The 19,630-nt window shown below is 36.7% G+C and overlaps 1 protein-coding gene across 5 annotated transcripts in view; it reads right to left on the reverse strand.

Moving 5' to 3' along the window:
• The window catches only part of DGLUCY (D-glutamate cyclase), a 49,262-nt gene that overhangs the window by 18,998 nt on the left and 10,634 nt on the right, over positions 1-19,630 (reverse strand). For 4 of the 5 annotated variants that reach the window (XM_039712678.1, XM_039712673.1, XM_039712676.1 and 1 more), the window contains exons 2-6: positions 10,252-10,325; positions 6,224-6,335; positions 3,297-3,450; positions 2,407-2,605; positions 560-710 (exon numbers count right to left, since the gene is read on the reverse strand). In XM_039712678.1, the coding sequence (XP_039568612.1) occupies positions 560-710; positions 2,407-2,605; positions 3,297-3,450; positions 6,224-6,326 (607 nt within the window). In that variant the 5' untranslated portion in view covers positions 6,327-6,335; positions 10,252-10,325. Of the gene's footprint in view, positions 1-559; positions 711-2,406; positions 2,606-3,296; positions 3,451-6,223; positions 6,336-10,251; positions 10,326-13,799; positions 13,874-19,630 lie in introns of all 5 variants that reach the window. The other variant, XM_039712674.1, reaches the window with a different exon arrangement.

Genomic DNA, 19,630 nt, shown 5'->3' on the forward strand with positions numbered 1-19,630 from the left:
TCAAAAAACCTCCTCTATTTTTTTTTTCATTTTTGTTCAAACTAGATGTAAAAGAAAATCTTGTCATATTTCTATTCATTTTGTCTTAAGTGTTGTGCTCATTGTATGCTATTTCAGTATTTTTTAAAATAATGCAGTATTTACTTTCATATTCAGCCACTAAGGCACAAAATGCCTCCACACATACTTCTCCCCATGCTGTCAGTCATTGCTATCCTGTCACTGGAATCTCTGACAGCAAGAGAGTACTCACATATAAATGAAACTGCACACATTTCAGAAAAATGTGATTACACTTTTTACCAAAACCACCTCCCCACATAACTTAACTATATCCAACAACTATCTTTTATCTCAGAAATCTGTGTGTTCAGCTCACTCAAAACCTTTTTTTTCCTTCTTCTTCTTTCCTTTTTCCTTTTATATTCAGGTGACCATTAGAAAGAATTAAAAGAGATGAAGTGGTGCAGGTATTTCAGTCCTACCACCTCCCATGCTCTTCCCCTTCACTTGTATACACAGTCAGGTGCATGCAGAATGAGAAATGGGAAGCACTGACCAGGGTCACCGATGTGAATTGGTGCTCCATGGGCTTCTTTTAATTCAGACGTTGCTAGAACAGCTGCTCCCAACTTGCTTTCAGGAATAGGTCTCATTGTGACTACCAAGTTGCAGTGAAACATAGAAATGCTGTAGCAAGGCACAGATGTCTGGCAGTTCAAAAGAATCCAGTGTTAGCAGGAATATTGAACAATACTTCTAAAACATCAGAATAAATAAAACTAAATCTTTGTGCTTCACTTGAGTTTAGAAATGCTGCATTCTAACACTTATTTTAAATCCTTTTGAAAAAAATTCTTGGGATCCTGTATTTTTTTCTTTTAAGATTCCATAATTTAGCTCCATCATATAGATCACTAAAATTTTCAACTTAATGCATTCCTTGTTTTGGTGCATACAGCAAGATGAGCTCAGTACGTTGAATATTGTCTCAAAACAATGGTGTGTTCCCCCTACTGAAGGTGAAAAAGCTAATAGAAAATTATGGCACACCTACAAAAAGACTGACTCTACCCTCTGTAGTTGAATACAGTGCCCTGTAACATGCCAGGGTCAGCAACTGCTGATGGCAGTGTCCTCTTGTACAGAAGCTGCATGACAGTTCCATACATACAAAGAGTTCATGCCTCTACAAAGGCTCTATGCAATTCATCATCCTCACCAACTGGGAGGCTAAGGCACCTTTTCTATTTAGAAAGAAAGCAGGTCAGCTTTTTAGGAAAAAATGTCAGATTTCTAAGCTGCAGTTGAACATAAACAAGACATCCAGAGAGCTAGAGCTGTCAAGAAAACGTTCATTGAAAGCCTTTATAATGATAATAATAATAATCACACCTGTCACTGAAGAAACAAGACATCCAGAGAGCAAGAGCTGTCAAGAAAACGTTCATTTAAAGCCTTTATAATGATAATAATAATCACACCTGTCACTGAAGAAACACACTGTGCAGTTCTTCACAGCATTAATGTGCTATAAACTATAAAATTTTCCTAATTCTGAAATTCTAGAAGCAGATACATAGTTGTATTTTTTTCTTTAAGCTTGGTAGAAGGACTAGAAGGACTCACATATGAGATACGCTTGCACCTTCATTTTTGACCAGGAGCATAGCATAGATTGTGTAAGAATAACACTGAAAACAACAATAACCTTTCTCCAGTAGCACAGCATCTGAACTAAATTAAATAGGCATGCAGATGCATAGGTCAATGTTCTTAGTATTAAGGGGTTTATTTACTGGAGCCAGAATTATTCTAAGACTTCTGTTATCATTAAAATGTACACCACAAACTTTTTGAGCACAGTCATAATTTTCAGTGCTATGGTAGGCACCTCAAGTCTTTGGGAACATCTTCTGGCTCAGAGCCTGGGTTTGTAGTAAACGTGCAGTTTAAAGGCTCTACTGTCACAGGAAAAATCCAGCACGTGGCTGTCATGCAGAAGAAACCACTATGGTCATGGTTTATAAAAGGAATACACCAGCTGCAAACAGGAGCTGGTATGGAGGGCAGGACACATGTAAAGACATGATCAGAACAGTGCATGGATCACTGGATGAAACAGAGAGGGCAAACCAGAGCCCACAAGAAATGGCTGCCACAGGAAATGGGGAAAGCTTTGTCATGAAAAATGAATAAAAAAGGAGATTGGCCTTACACTGAACTGAGGTTGGGAATATTTTACCCTATATTTTCATGTGCTCAGCACTAGCATATGGCTTAAGTTACTGTGTAGATAGAGAAAAAAAGTTCTGATTTGAACAGTTGGTATATGCACCTAATCTGAATATGGGCAAAAGTCACAGGCAAAATTACAACAAAGATTGTGTGTGTGCAAATACTTACTTTGTACATGCTTACATTACATTTTTGCTCAACGTTTCTGATAGGAATGTCAGCTTTTTGGAGTGCTTTTTCAACAGAGAAGCTGCAGCCTAAATAAAAAGTCACCATGTCCTTGAGTTGCTCAGAATACTCCTTAAGGCTTTTCAGTGATCCAGTACAAACTCCATGCTCGTATTTTCTGTACTGTAGGCAGTCAGTTCTAGTGAAATAAGAAGTTATCACAGCTTTGTCACATTTTTTAAAAACAAGGTGAATTGGTTGAATTGACATAAACCCAGTGTGAAACCACACGATGCAGCCTGCTTTATCCATTTTGTTCTTTCTGACTAATAACGAAACAAACACAGGCAAAACCCACAGAACATCTTATTCTGCACAAAACCAAGCTGGCAGACAGAATGTTATAGAGTGTGAGATTTTCTAGGTTTTATAGGTAAAGGCCCCTTATGCATATCTTGTCTCAGGCTTTCAAAAATGAGAGAGCTGGTTTAAACCTTTTTTTTAGTGTTTACCATAGGAGTACATATTTCAAATTTCAGAGACTCTACAAGTCTCATGCAGACACCATGGCCATGTTTCTAGTAAATAAAATAAATATAAAACCCTATTATTGAATTCTGCAGGCTCAGACTGCAAAATATTTAAAAATTACACAAAATTTCACCTTTGGATTAGAGAAATAACTCGTAATACTGACAATTATCATAACATGTGGCTCAGGAACAAGATAATCAGGCTGTTACACATGGCTTTCACTCAAAGGTATAACTCCAAGAAAATAACATTGTTCAAAATCTTTAACAGTGTAAGTAGGCTGTTTCCTCAAATTCTCCTAATCACCACCAGCATTCACTTCAGAATATTGGTCAGCAGAGTTGGTCTGTAGTTACCTGATATCAGAATCACCACTCAGGGAAGGACATTTCCAGTCACCTGGTTGGCTTCTGTACAGCAGTGGCAGGGGTCCATCATTTGCATGGCAGAACTTCTCAAAGTCATCAGCCAGGGACTTGTGCAAAATCACAACATTGGCCCGTTTATAGCCTTAAATTGTGGAAGGTAGGAAAGGCTGGTTATTAATTCAGCTTTTTGTTTGTGAAACAATAACTTTTCTGTATTAATGTTTTTAGATGGTTTATAAGAATTACCCAAAGGAAAATTTTGATTCAGAACTCTGTAATTAGACCAAACTTCTTGAAATGCTTTAAAAATCATAGCTAGGCCTACTCTATATGTGAAGTCATTCACAGCTCAAACAGTTGGCAGACATGGGTAGTAGCAAAATATGAAGACACCAAAATTAAGAAACATTTTAATTCATTTATATATAAACATAATTTCCTTTCTAACTGGGGACATTAGCATATAGGAATATGCTTTATTTGCAAATGTTAACTCAGAGCCAAAGAAAGGCTATCACATACCACACTTTCACAATTATTTTTCACCACACCAAGATATAAATCAATCCAAAAGTAAACTCTTGGTATCTTGATGTTCATAGCACATTCTTTAAAATTTCTTGGCTAGGGAATTTTAATGTGGGCCTCAATTAAAGAGGTATGATTACAACTCAGGAATAAACTTTTGACTGTCCACTGAATGTCAGTAATTTCTAATTAAAGTTCAATTTAATTTCTACTTAGGAAAAAAAACCAACCCAAACTAAAACAGAACTGCTACACTTTCTTCACTTGGAAACAACTTTGATTTAAAAGGTTCTTGACTACTACTATGAAATAGCTTCTAAAAACATTAACATTTCTGCAATGAGTAGCACTGAAGAAAGGTCTCATTGAGCAAAAATTTATTTTCTTAACAGTAGCAGTTAATACCAATGTCATTTAAACTTTCCTGCATGGAAATATCAACTGTTCAAATAATGGGAGGAAATCTGGAGTACAACTGGTCTGAGGTGTATAAACCCAGCAATTAATAATCCCTAAATGCTGTACCAATTCTCTCTTGAAGAGTTATTACTGTCTGATATCAGGCAGGTGAGTAGGAGGCTGCACAGAAGCACTCACTTTCTTAAATACTGCAGTAGTCTGTCATCAAAGAGGCAATAATTTAGTTGAAATCAATGAGCTGCCTTCAAAGGCTGTAGAAAATAAGCCATATCTTACTCTTGACTAAAGCTAACAGAGAAATCCAAAGAGAATTCTATTCCTGATGGAAAAATGCAAAGCAAAGGCTGAGGTAAGCATGCATTTGCATACTGAATTTGTCCACAAACTGCTCTCTTGGGAGTAGTCAGCACAAAAATTCATTTTATTACTAGAAAAAGTTACTAAATACAGAATGAGATTCTTGCTAAATACAGAAAAATATTTTTGCTAAATAAACATACTACATTAACCACTGAATAAAACATTTAGTTTGGTTACCCCTCAATTTCATTCCCTGCCATCCATGAGAAATCCACTTTCTGCTTTACTGGTTATATTAATGACGTCTTAAAATTATGGGTTTAGTCAGGGCATTCAACTGACAACACTGAGTTTCACATACTAGTTACAGATGAGAGGCTGAATTTCCACGCAAATACTCAATAAACTCAGGAAGCTTCATTACAGCACTTTGAGAACTTTATTGCTCCTCCTGATAGCTAACTTTTCTTCTTGTATACAACCCATATCTCCTGATGGACTCACTTGCATTATGGAGCCATCATTATGAATTATGAATTCACAAGCAATGTAGCAGGGATGGATGTGTTGGCCAACCCAGGCAGTAATTCAACACACTCATGTCCAAGTTCAGAGAAGTTTAGCAAGAACTTTTAACTTCTATGGTGAATGACAATGAGGACAGTAAGAAAGAATTGGTTAACAATAATGAAAGACAATTTCTTACAATGGTTCTTTTCGTATAATGAAACTGTTTGTTGATCAACTTGTTTTATACTTCTAAAAATGTTAGAACTAATACATTTAAAACTACTGCAGCAATAAATTCACTTAAAAAATTTGTCTGGGGCAAACTGCAAATTATTAACATTATAAAATGTCTTCCATTAGTATTTTTCAACTTAGGAACTGATAGAAAACCACAATTTCAAGACTCACTACAGTTCTAAAATATGACCTTTAACATATTTTATAGTAGTGCTACTATTGTACACACAGCTTTGTTGATTGGCTATTTGCCATTGGATTTTTGTTTATCTTATTTTTTAAAGTTGAGCAGAACAATGACAGACTTCTCTGCTTCTGTAGAAGTCCAGCTATGAAAGGCAAGACAGAAATCAATTTTTAAGAATGCATTCAGTTATCTGAGTATAAAACTAATTTTTTCCTCTCCCTTATAATTCCCGGCCTTGGTGACCCAGTAATCTTCACCTTCTGCAACAAATGAAGCAGAAAACCACTCCTGTAACAATATGTCTCTAATTCTTCCCCAAAGCATATCTAATGTGCAAACTAAAGCAAGGTCTCTGTGAAGAACATAGTAAAGAACATCTTACAAATGTGATAATAACACGCAAGGAAACAGAGATTTGATTAAAGATTTAAAAAATATTTTCTACATCCATCATTTCTCAATTGGAAGCTGAGGGATGCTCTGCAAACACTGAAAACAACATCCATGTACATTACTCAGGTAGGATGGTGTATTTCCTCTGATATATCTTTATGATTTAAAAAACAGAGTCAGGTGCTTACAATATGATTTCCAAAACACCAAAGAACATAATATTTTCTTCTGTTTTACTTTGGTGCTTTTGGTATTTCTTCAATCCTTTACAAACAAAAAACACATAGTTATGAATCTAAAATAGAATCACTTTGCACAGAGAGCTGTTAGGTTTACTTACCTTCTGCCATTCCAGAAGTATTACTACTACTGAGTCTGTTGCACTGAATTATTCTTCTGAGCACATGGGGAAGGAGAGATTTCAACCCTCCCGTCAAAAGCATCTTTTCATCCTTAATAGAAAGATAATTATAAATTTAAACACAAAGTGCCTTCTCCCCCCCCACCCCCCCATTTGAAATTCTGATTTTCTGGAGAACTTAGCTTACATTTCCTCCTTGTGTTCCACCAAAGTTATTATCACTGGGAAATTCTAAGTTGTAGCTCAAAAGGGAGATCAAATTCAAAGGGTTATTTTACTGACGTTCTATGACTATATGCAAATTGAATCTTTCAACAAATTAGCTGGAGACATGCACTTTAATATTTGGGATAAAACACAAAATTTTACTGCCTTATAATGTAAGAAACATTTATTTCCTCACTGATAAATATTAATTTTTTTAAGTATTCAGTTTTCCAAAAGTTATTGTAATTTTAAAATTGCAAAAGCACAAGTGGATTAACATACCAGGGTATAATCTATAATATTATTGCTCTGATCAAAATACTTTTAGGCAATTAGCAAGGCAACCTTGTGGTAAAGAGAGAACTATATTCAGAAAGTGTCACTGTAATACATTTCACATGTATTATGGTTTTCAAATATTAATTATGCAGAAGTGAATACTCCTGTGACTATTCTTCCACTGGGAAAGCACACATAGAGATGTTTAAATCACTTGTCACACAATCTGGAGTAGGTACAGAAATAAGTTTCCTAATTACAAACAATATCTATCTCTTTTTACTTCTTTTGAAGATTTAAAATGTAATTTTTCTGCAATTCAGACAAAGTTCACACAAAGCTTTTCTCTCAACCTCAACTACTAACAACTAAAAAGGATTTCATCACTATTAGGAAAAAGTATGAGTTAAGTCTGGCGAAAATAATAACTTGGCTGCATATGATTTTAACCTTGGTTACTTTTAGGTAAAGAAACTGAATTATCCTCCAATTAAATTACCAACCTCCAAGTTTTTTATTAATTCAGAACAAGCTATTGTTGATATCATTCAAAAGAAGTAATAAATATGAGAGATGTTGGGCCGCTCTTTTTAAAAAAGTTAGTAAATTAATATATAATGAGACATTACACCCTTCTAGCAAAAGTTAACTTTTCTGTTAAAGGTCCACAGTTTTTGTTCTGTAACTATGATAGTACAAAATTTCACTCTCACAATTGGAGAGTGGAGTGGATATGTTGGACTGCTCTTTTTAAAAGAGTTACTAAATTAATAGTTACTGAATTAATATATAATGAGATGTTACATCCTTCTAGCAAAAGTTAACTTTTCTGTTAAAGGTCCACAGTTTTTGTTCTGTAACTATGATAGTACAAAATTTCACTCTCACAATTGGAGAGTGGAGTGGAATCGTGTGAAAATTTCTACTTGTAAGCAATCATTTGTAATTAACTGGAAGAGCAGTGATATATTGTGACTGAAATATTACTTTTATCCTAGTCTGTCCAAAATGTTTCCCAGAATTTGCAGAGAGAGCTCTGAAAGGTTAAGTTGGGTGCACTGGAATTTAAAGTAAACTTTGTCTCTATTCTTAATTTTGAAATCTTTATATAACATTGTCAGCCAAAAGAAAACAGTCTTTTTCTGAACTCCAACTTACTACTTTCTAGCTTTTTGCTGCTTTTACATTTTCACTCTGTATGCTGTACAAAAATAGTCTTCATTACAAAATAATTGTAATTCCAAACACACACTTTAGAGATAACAAGAAGTTTGATATAGAGATGTCTCTGATCACTAATTCAGGCCTATAAGTAACAATTTAAGATACCTTATTCTTACAGTAATTTCTAACATCAATCTGGAATGATTAATTCAAGATATTTCAAACTAAATACAATGATCCTAATAAAAAATTCCAGATGTGTCATGAACAATTCCAAACACGCACTTTAGAGATAACAAGAAGTTGGATATAGAGATGTCTCTGATCACTAATTCAGGCCTATAAGTAACAATTTAAGATACCTTATTCTTACAGTAATTTCTAACATCAATCTGGAATGATTAATTCAAGATATTTCAAACTAAATACAATGATCCTAATAAAAAAATCCAGATGTGTTTATTAGATTATTTCAGATAATTTTTCTTTATTTCTGAGGATCTTTAAAACCATTTCAATCATCTGTAGGATTGATGGCCTGCTACTAATGAACTACGAGTTTACTTGGACCTGAAAGACAGTCTGAAGTTCAGAAAATTAGTCTGGAACAAAAGCTGTCTTTAGCTAAGTATTGTGTCACAAATGCCATGTTTTGATGTTGGGAAAGCCTGATCGTCCTCTCATAAAGTGTTTGCCCAGCAGCAGAAACTAAAGTACCTAGGAGATGTGATCAGCAAACATTTAGGTCCCTAAAAGTGGCTAACAAGCTACAGTGAATATCAGTAATGCTGGAAGGTCAGCTGTAGATCCCATACAGAAGCAGTTGGGCCTCTTGCTCCTACTTGTGAATAAACATATACTATTGATGATGACTGATTAGAAAGTGAATAATTTACACATTAACTTTGCATAAGTACAGTGAGACAAGACTCACCTTCCTGTGGAGATCTGCTATAGTAACAGGAAAAATTCAATTTGATTAATGTTCTGAGTTTTAACTTTAGATCACTGTATTTGCTGTACTTTTGGTTCACATGACAGCAAGTGGTTAACAAGCTACAGGACTATGAATATCAGTAATGCTGGAATGTCAGCTGTAGATCCCATACAGAAGCACTTGGGCCTCTTGCTCCTACTTGTGAATAAACATATACTATTGATGATGACTGATTAGAAAGTGAATAATTTACACATTAACTTTGCATAAGTACAGTGAGACAAGACTCACCTTCCTGTGGAGATCTGCTATAGTAACAGGAAAAATTCAATTTGATTAATGTTCTGAGTTTTAACTTTAGATCACTGTATTTGCTGTACAATATCTGTAATAGATTGTGCTGTTTTTTTAAAATTAATTACTAAATTTGGATAGGCAATAAAACCAATGAGATGCTCACAGTAAAACCCAGCTTTTGTTACATGACTTGCCCACAAATAGTTGGAAATGCAGTATGCTATTTCTCTAAGCTAGGAGGCATAGTGAAGTTTAAATTCCCCAACTGTTTCTAGAACTTCCTGAAAAATCCTTGGAGCTATCATGACAATGGCATGTTTGGAATGACTGGGGTAAAGTATGGAGGTAATTAGGATCTTAAAGCACCTTTTCCATTTTTCTTCCATCAGGATGCCTAATGAAGTGTATAGACTGACTTCATAGGGGCCTCAAGCAGCACTCTAAGTAAACAGTTTGAGACAGTGGTTAATCAGTTAGCAGGATCTGTGCCTTGGCAGAGGTTTCTTAATTCCTTTACTTTGTTCTGAGATAGTTTCAGATAACGATAGTATCAGTTACCTCATGGGGGTATGTTGGATCATGACACAAGACAACATGCAGGGTGTTAAAAAGCCCTTAAGAGAAGAGGCTGACAGAGCTTATAAAATGGCTGTTGTGCCTGAAGGCATCCTATGTGTTGTGCCCCCAAAGAATTTCTAAGATCTGGCTTTCCAGTGTGTTGTTTTTAATGGAATGAACATCTAAAGCAGACCAGATAGAATCCTGTGTAAACAGCATTTGAAAATCAGGTAATTGACTGGCTACATAATGACAAATTTCATACTTAAAGCATCCAGTCTGAAAAAGACCTTGTTCTAAGTCATGCTTCTCACATCAGACTTCCTGACTTTCAACACCAACAACCAATATAGTAAAGCTTCACAGCACTGATGCATCAAGTTCATTCTTGAGGCACACTTTCTTAAACATCTGCTTCCACATTAGAAGCACAATAAACAATTTTCCTTTTCGAGTTTTCATGAAGGTTCAATGCATTTCGTGTGTAGCTTGAGTTTTACATACTGAATTTAAATGGATAAGTATTAAAATATATTGCTGTCTGAGACATTAAGATGGCACTTACCTACTACTGATTTGCGGGCACAAACATCCTGAGCTGCACTTCCAGATCTTGACAAGGAAGATGAAACTTCAAAGCTGGAAAGAGATCAAAATGATGTAGGGAGCTCTGTGATCAGGCAGTGATGACAGCTTAGCTTATGCCAGATCAGTAGTTCAGAATAATGAATCAATTTGTAAGACATAATATTGTATTGAAATGACATTATATTATAAAGGTACATATAAATATTTAAGCAAAAACCCCTCTCTTTGTGTCATAGTGGCAGTCAGGAAGTACAGTTTGGCAAAGTACAGTAAAATTTTGATAAAAGTTCTAAACAGATCTTGGGTCTGGCTTTAATAAGAAATATAAAATTGTTAGTTGACATCTTCATTCAGTAAATACTTGTGCAGCACCAAATAAAGATATATATAAATATTTAAGCAAAAAACCCCTCTCTTTGTGTCATAGTGGCAGTCAGGAAGTACAGTTTGGCAAAGTACAGTAAAATTTTGATAAAAGTTCTAAACAGATCTTGGGTCTGGCTTTAATAAGTAATATAAAATTGTTAGTTGACATCTTCATTCAGTAAATACTTGTGCAGCACCACCACAGTGGAATTAAGCAGTTACCACTACCTGATTAATTTAGTCCAGATGATTTTCACCATATCTCATTACCAAGACAATAACAATTTCCAAGAAAGCCATAGTTGGATGGTAAATATTTTTTCATTAGAAATTGTGATCCCTGGTTGCCATATGAAGCTCTAAGTCATTAACCATTTCTACAGGGTGTTCTCAGAACACTAGTTGAATTCAGGTGACTGAGTGCAATGGTGTGCTGATCTTTCCTGAGCTGACTGGAATGGGACTGGTTCTAAGCTTCATATTTGTAACAGATTGCAAAGAATATGCTCTACTTCCCCCAAACTCCACAACTCATGCAAGGAAAAAAGTATGTTGAGAGGAAGACATGAAGCAAGGAAAATGTAGTTCCAGACAAGATTTAAAAAAGAGATTGTCTGTGTTTCAGATTACTTGCATGATGGACTCAGAGTAGCCTCTTTGCATCTTCCAGGCTATTCCTTGTTTTCTTCCTCTTTGCCTACAGTGTGCCTTTATCTCTGCATCTTTTCCTCCCTGAGCTCAGATCCCTATCTCCATAACTCCAAGGTGGGCTGATCTTTGTAGCAGTTGCTTCCTTGGTTTGTCTGACTGCATCCTCTGGCAATATGGGAGTTTAAATGCTTTCTCTCACTGGATCTTTTTAATTCATATAGTTGATGAATCTCTCAGTTGTACCTTAACATCTCAATTTTTAATCTTAAACGAGCCTTTTCTGTTCCTAGTGTGGGACAAAATAATTTAACATCAGAACTCATAATACACAGTAAATTCACAAATGTTTTCCCAGACTTGTAAGATTTAGACTTCTCTCACCCCACCTATACTCATAGGTGAATATATACTATATCTACATATCCCTTTTAATATTACATACAGACTTGGCTTAAGCATAATTTTTCTATTTCATTCTTAATTTCTGACAGTGGAACCACCAACCACCTTACAAAGTCATATATCTTACAAGCTACAGTTTATGAAGTGTTTTTGCAATCTGCAGAAGAAAAGCTCTTTATGGAAAAAGAAGGAAGACCAGTACGTGAAACATTTTCTGTTACCTTAGAGCTTTCAAAATGAAAAAGTAAATCTGTAAATTTTGCAGATATTTAAATACGAACATAAATTCTTTACAGGCCCACATTGCAAATTATTCATTATCCAAGAAAATGGAAAAATGTCATTTAAGAGTCAGAGAGATTACACTTTGAGATGCAGTGGGTGGGTCTATACTGCTGTGCTAAACCACACCATATAAAAACTAATCAAGAAATTATGTAATAACAAAGAATTGAAACATTCTTCAGAAGTGTCAGTGTGACTACTGTGCCTTCACACATATCAAGTGAATTAATGAAATAGAAGTAAAAAAAATAGCATTTCTGGGGTTTCAAAAATGGAACACATGAGATTACACAGCCTGCAAAAAGTATGGGTGGTAAGGGTAATAAACAGGTTTGAACACTGCAAAGTAGTTAACACTAATTTCTGGTGTTATGAATTACAGGTTTGTTTCTCCAGTGGCACTGACAGACCAAGAAGAATATAATTTAATGCAGCATAATCTAGAGATTTGCTTGCAAGGAGCCCAAAGACTTACGAAATATAACCTTGCATTGCTCATATCACTTTTGTCCTATTTTCAGTTTAAAGTTTGATAATAAAAATGGGTGGTGGCATGTACAGGATCATGGGCCAAAAAAGTGCAAGGGTCACTACTTAAAACTGCTGGGCAGGGCTTTTGGATATTGTCATGCAGATACCTTACCCAGAGCTACTGCTGCACAAACAGGAACAGCAGAGTGACCTGAAACATGAGCCAGCCCATGGGCTGCCTTTACCAATACATAATGGAAAGTAATCTAATCTAATTATAATCTAACAAACACTTTGTGCACTTTGCCTTGCCCTAGTATGAATATGGTTACAGAGGCTTGTTAACATAAACACACTTTAAATGACCTGCTGTTTAATCATCAAGCTGATTTGAAATTCTGCCAGCAGACTTCTGTGAAAAGCACAAGCTTCTTTGGAAATTTAGTCCATTTGATTTTCCAACAGGATCTCTCAGTTACACTTGTGATCTTTTATTTGAAGAATCAATTAATGATCCTTTTACTTCCCATCTGCTATGAATCATTTCAAAGCACAGAAGATCTTTGTGTATCATTCCAAAAGGGGAGTGTGTTGTATATTTTCAGACAGTAGTTCATCCAGCAAATTATTATTTAACTTTATATTTGAAATATAGGGTTTTGTGTTTGAAGTTTATGCACCTCTAAATGAGGGCTGCAAATAGAAATTTAAATTAGCTTCCATTAGTGTTCTGTCTGCTGCTTAAAGCAGCCAGCCTATACTTGAGATCCTGCAGATTATGTCAGGACGAGAAATTGATAGGATCAATATGTCTTTGATGCAATCTTGTTTATTTGCAAAAAAGGTACACAACATCTTGTTTCTCTCAGTGTGTTAAGAACAAGTAACAGAAAGCAATTACCAGTTTCAAAGCAGCCATTTCAGACAGCACCGTATGCTGCTGCAATCACTGCATTGGTATAACTTTACACTCAGCTTCTGCTTTGGGACAAAACAAATTGTTTCTCAGGTGGAGAAATATGGGCAGAGACTAGAGAATAGTTCACATCGGGCCCTGCCCTTGCATGGGCACAACCTATGCAAGATCCCAGTTGTTCGGGCTTTTTTATCCTGCAAAGGATGAGCCCTTGTGACTTCACACACCCTTCCAACCCCTTGGGTCATATCCTAATACCCACATTCCTGCCTCATCACCTTACAGATACACATGACCAACAAGTTTTAGAACAGCCACCTCACTTACATGCACCTTTGGCAGATGCTGTATACACCTAAGAGGAGACTAAGAAACTAATCAAGATTTAAAACTGCTACATTCATGCCTTGGACTTTGCTGACAGTAATACTCACCAGTAGCAAGAAGAGACTGCAAATGATCCACCAAAGGTTGTCTTCATATAAAATGACAAGAGTCGCTTATTCAACTTCAAGAAATTGAAAAAATCATGAGGGCACGAGGATGGTATTTAAATATTGTTTCCCAATCTATGCTGAGCTACAGATTTTAAGAGTTGCTGCACAATTCTTTGGGCTGGGTCCAGATGCTATTTCTCTATCTTGGCTTCTTCTGGCACCAAGACAGCACAAGAATGCAGGGGGACCTTGCTGCAGACCACCAGTGCCAGCCTCTCCCAAGCCCCTGTGGCAGCCCTGGCCAGCTAACACTGCACACAGCAAAGGTGATGGGCATTGGCTGGACAAAAACTCCTAAAGTGAGGGAAATTTTTCTTTCTTCTTATTCAGAAGGAAAGAAAGTGGAAGTCCATAGGGCAAAGTACAATGACTGGTACTACTTTGTTGGCAAGGCACCAGCCACAGGTGCTTGTTTAGATAAGAACATATGTCACCACCTAGTTACACCCAGTCACATCATGCACGGCCACAGGGCTGATGGGGTGCTCATTCCTACCAAGGAATTCCATCTGAAGGTAAGCAGGCAAGTGATGTTCTGCTGCCTACACATCATAAAAATAGAAAAATGCTCTCAAAAAACATGCCATGCTCTTGCTGCCAGGTCTTTCAGGCTACCTCCAGGATTATGCCATTCCTTTTTTGTTCACATCTGCCAGCAGGTGCTGTCACTGCACCCACCACTGCTCACCAAGGAATTCTCCTCAGCGATGGTCACTAAAATGATTCCAGCATGTGTTTATACAAAGTTAGTGTCCTTGAGATGTGAATGTCTCTGCAGGCTGTGTGTGGGGAACTTCCAGTGAATTGTACCTCTCCAAACTACCACGAACAAATATCTCCATCTCCACATATACCTGTGATGAAGAGATATTAACTTTCATTGTTCCACTGCTTCCTTCAACTCCGAGACCAAGAAGTACCTGGGAACAGCTCAAAATGACAGAGCGTCATTTCCCTGATGAATGTCCAGGCTTAAGTAGTGCTATATGAATGATCAGATGAATCTATGGCAGGATCTCCAAGAATACCTCACTGCAACTTTCAGGAGTAAGTACAGGTAAATTGCTGTTAGCAGCTGTACTATGTCATAGCAAATGGTATGCATTTGGACTGCTATTTTTTCTTGGAGCAACCACACTGCCCCCCCATAATAAATATTAATTTGCATCCAAGATACCTGGGAAGCTCTGTTCTGCAGCATCCACTCTAACCTGAAGGATTCCAAGTTACAGACAAATTATGGCTGCATTACTATGCTTTCATTAATGCATACCTGACAACTGTGGTATTATTTGGTGACTTATAGTTGTCATGATGATCAGGAAACTGCCCTCAGTGGTCTGTTTGGTGCAGCCAGGCACATCTGTTATCTGTCTGCAAGAGCTCAGGGTGTGTTTCATCAACACTTAGTACAGCAGGACGATGAGAAGGAATAGCAACGAGCAGTGTTATTAGTAATTAGACATATACTCTAAGGCTGACAATATCACAGTCCTTTTGGAGAAGAGAGTGCTGCCTTGTCACTAGTGAAGATGCCCAAGATCTGAAAACCAGATGGTACATATTTATTTGGAAGACTTCATCACAGACCCCATAAATAATCAATGATAATCGTCACCATCCCTGAACTTGTGAACAAGAAAGCGTAGAAGAATGAGTTATAATCCTGAACAGTCAAAGCTCCTTGTGGTGGGCCCTAATGAAGATCTTGACATTATTCCTAACTCTTCTTCCCCTGCCTATACAGAGAAAGTATGAAACTCTACAGCATGTGAACCTTTGAAGACCTCAGCTGTGCAGTAATGTGACTGATGGAAGACCTGGATGATGTGGCAGTTCAATCAAGCTACACTGACCTGATTTTCCAGTCATCCTCAGGAACCAGGATTAACTAATTTTATAGGCAAGAGGCAATCATGATGACCATGAGAGGAAACCTGCAAGCTGTGCGTTGGTGCTGAAGAGTGTCAACAGTTGCCTCACCATTTTTGAACTCAAAACAGTCATTCAAGACCAGTATACAATGTAACTACACTGGGCAACTGTCCTCATCCACCACAGCAACCCTTGGCAAAGCAGAGCATGTTATGCCATAGCTAGAGGCTGCCATAGTGCCTACTGCCTAGGAGAAAGGTGGGCTTGAACTGAAGCGTTGTGTTCTGAAAAGTAAATTCCCAATTACCTTACTTTTAAGGGCCTGAAAGGATACAGGCCCCGAAGGAACTGTCCTGGGCAGCCTGATCCCACTGTCCTGATTCAGTCACTCTGTCATGGCACCCTTGGGGCACCACCACTGGTGGCAGCAGCACCATGGCTGTGCAGCAAGTGCAAGGAAGTGTGACAGCTACAGTGACAAATGCAACAAGGGAGCAGCTCAGGAGCTCTGCTCTGCTGCTGGTCCCAGCACAGGCCATGTGAAGAACTTCACATCTAAGTTCCTGGTGACAGATTAAACGCTCTCACTCTGTAGCTATTCAGTGCCTTACACAATTATGTACAATCCACCACTGTGTCCAGTGCAGTTACAGCAGGCAGACTGAACATCTCAAACCACTGTGTTCATGAGCAGTATCAGCAAAGAGCTCAAGATGCTGAAAAAATGCAGCTACCTTTCTAGTTCATAGAGTTAATCCTGAACTTTGACTGCTTTTACCTATGTTCCATGAATAGAGTCAGATCTGTACACATATCACCCTCAAACCTTTTCTCACCATTAAAACTTTTTTTTAAAAAAAGCAGTTTGGTGTTAAAAGAGATGACTCATAATGCTGCAGCATCAGTTAGCTGGCTTGAAAGGGATGCTGATGTCATAATTTTGATTTTCATTACCAAAGAATGTGAAGGTAAGGGCTGAAAATGTTTTACACTTCTATCACCTCATTTTATATTTTAAAGATATAAATAAGCTATTGGTGATTGGGATCTTGGTGTGCTCCAATTCAAAAATGGAGCCTATATTTTGTATAGAAGCAGCACAAAAGTTTAAGCTTTTACTATTGTTATTTTCTTTTAGAGTTTTGTTCCCAGATATGGTAGATGTAAATATGCCTAAAACATCACCACAGAGCTTACAGCTTAAGGACTCAAACCTCTAGTACTTCTATGAACATAAGTAAGCAGATAATTAGTCCTGCTGAACCCATTGACAGGTGAAGCGTTAAACATTTGCTGTATTGTACTTCACTGCATACATGTTTGCAAACAAGCCATATCCTATATACAAAGCTACTTGAGCCCATTGACAGGTGAAGTGTTAAACATTTGCTGTATTGTACTTCAGCTGCATACATGTTTGCAAACAAGCCATATCCTATATACAAAGCTACATAAACACATGACAGAAAAGTAAGCATACAGAAAAATATATACGCAATACACTTGCTTTTTATAAACACTTACATGAAACAAGCTAACAACCTTGACATAAGTTATAACTAGTACCTATGAACCAGTTCAGAAATAAGGTTTAGCTCTGTTTTTGTCTGCTTAGCAACCATTGATCCTTTTTCCTGGTTTCTGTATACATGCAGATAGGAAATTATAATAATATATCTTAAATTCCATATCCCACATTTGGAATTTGATAGGACAAAGGGTTTTATCATTAAACTGAAAGAAGGTAGGGTTAGATTAGATATTGAGAAGAAATTATTTCCTGAGAAGGTGGTGAAGCACTGACCCAGGCTGCCCATCTCTGGAAGTGCTCAAGGCCAGTTTGAAAGGGACTTTGAGAAACTTGGTCTAGTGGAAGATGTCCCTGCCCATGGAAGAGGGATTGGAACTAGATGATTTTCCAGGTCCCTTCCAACCCAAATCATTCTCTGATATTCTTATTTAAGAGGCTCTTTTAAAGAGTCCAGTTTTGTTCTTGGACATTTTCTTACATATCTTATTATATATCCTAACTATGGGGAGTGTGCAAAGTTTGGTTTATTTTATTTTTAAATGAGAAAAGACTCTTGGCTTGTTTGAGCATTAGTTTTTGATTTGGTTGAATCTTCCTCCTCCTCTGAAATGGATTTTTAACTGACATTACATCATAGAGACTGAATAGTTTCAAGGTACAGTTAATATATATAAAGGCCAAATAATTCAAAATATTATTAAGACAATATTCTTCAGAAGATAGAATTAAAGCTACATCTAGCCCAGTATCCTGACTTTGAGAGTCATCAATAAAGCACACCCTAAGGAAGAGCTCAAAAGCAGAGAAAACTTTCACAAAACTTAGCTGGTTTATCCTTCCAGCACTTCATGACCTCTGGTTCAGAAACTTTGGAGCTAAGGGACACTTCTTTGTTTGTAGAAGTTAATGTAAAATCTGATATCCAAGTGGACTTTATCCCATATAACTGCAGCTTGCAGCATTTCATATGGATTTCACCAGCTAACTCCTAAATTACTGTACTTGGAAAAGTAGATGCAACTGCTAAGAATTTTGCATGGACTGTTTAATTAGGATTCCACTTTCAAAGCCGATATATTTAAAAGTAACAAAACTGTCTTTGTATTAGAATGCAATCTACAAACACAGGCATCCCTTTGATCCCAATTCCATAAATATATTTCTTCTTGTGACAAGCATCGTACATGAGTCTTCCAGCAATTTTCAGCAGTATCTTCTCCCAAAGAAGGGTCAGACTACACAGTATATGCAGTGACAAAAGACAAGACAAATTAAAAGCACTCAGCAGCTTGCATTAATGTCCTCCAAGTCTAAATGTACAATTAAAATAAAGCATTCACATTTGAAAAACAACTTGGAAAAGCTGTGGGGTTTGTCTCCAAAAGATTAGTCACATGTGTGTGATTTTGATTGTGGGGGAAAGGGAGCAATGAGTTTGGTTCAAACCTAGACTTATTTAGGTAGCTTCTCTTTTAATATCGTTAGTATAAAGACACATTTTTGGGACCACCTGGAATTTTGAAGATGGAGTACATACAGGAACAGCAACCAAAATCATATAGAGCAAGGTGTATTTTATCATATATTGCTGTATCCTAATACCAGGAAGTATTTTTAATAATATGCAAAGATCGAAGAACATTATGATTTGAATACAGGACCAAGGTGTTTCTCATTACAGATTGAAAAGAGAAGATTTTAATCAGTCAAAAGGAAGACGAACAGGCATCAATTATTAGCAACTGCTGTGATTTCCAGTCACATTGATGGAGCAGAAGGAGACTGCTATTAAAAAAAATAGTTACTACTACTAAAACATTTGAAGAGATGATGGTACCTAATGACTTTCAAACTCCATTCTCTACTGACAGATTTCCCTAATGGAAATTTCTTTTCTATTCTCATAATACTTGTCTTTATAAATTAGCTGAGTTTGACATAGAAAGCTTGCTATATAAGGCTGATTTTAAATCTATTAAGCACTTCAAACTGCAGATATATGAAATATACAATCATTGTGTCCATGGGAAAATTGTCAGAAGTGATGCAAGCTCACTGAAGCATTAAATTATAAGACTGGAACGAAGTGAGACTTTCTTGCTAGACACCAAAGATACCAGAAGTTTACCAGCAGGCATATAAAAGAATATGAAACTATATATAAAAATAAACAAATTGGTGTCCTGGCATCAAACAACAAACATGGTTTTCTCCCCACCCCTCCCCCATTTAGTGGAAAGTTTAAAAAGCAAGCATTCTGAGTAGATCCAGCTTCAGTTTGGATAATATTATGCAATATTTTCCTCTCCTTTTGAAGGAGGAAAATATTGTGATCTCTACTTGGTTTTAAAATCTAGGTAGA

This window comes from Passer montanus, unplaced genomic scaffold (assembly GCF_014805655.1).
Source record: "Passer montanus isolate IOZ18808 unplaced genomic scaffold, ASM1480565v1 scaffold27, whole genome shotgun sequence".
In the NCBI taxonomy this organism is placed as follows: Eukaryota; Metazoa; Chordata; class Aves; order Passeriformes; family Passeridae; genus Passer; species Passer montanus.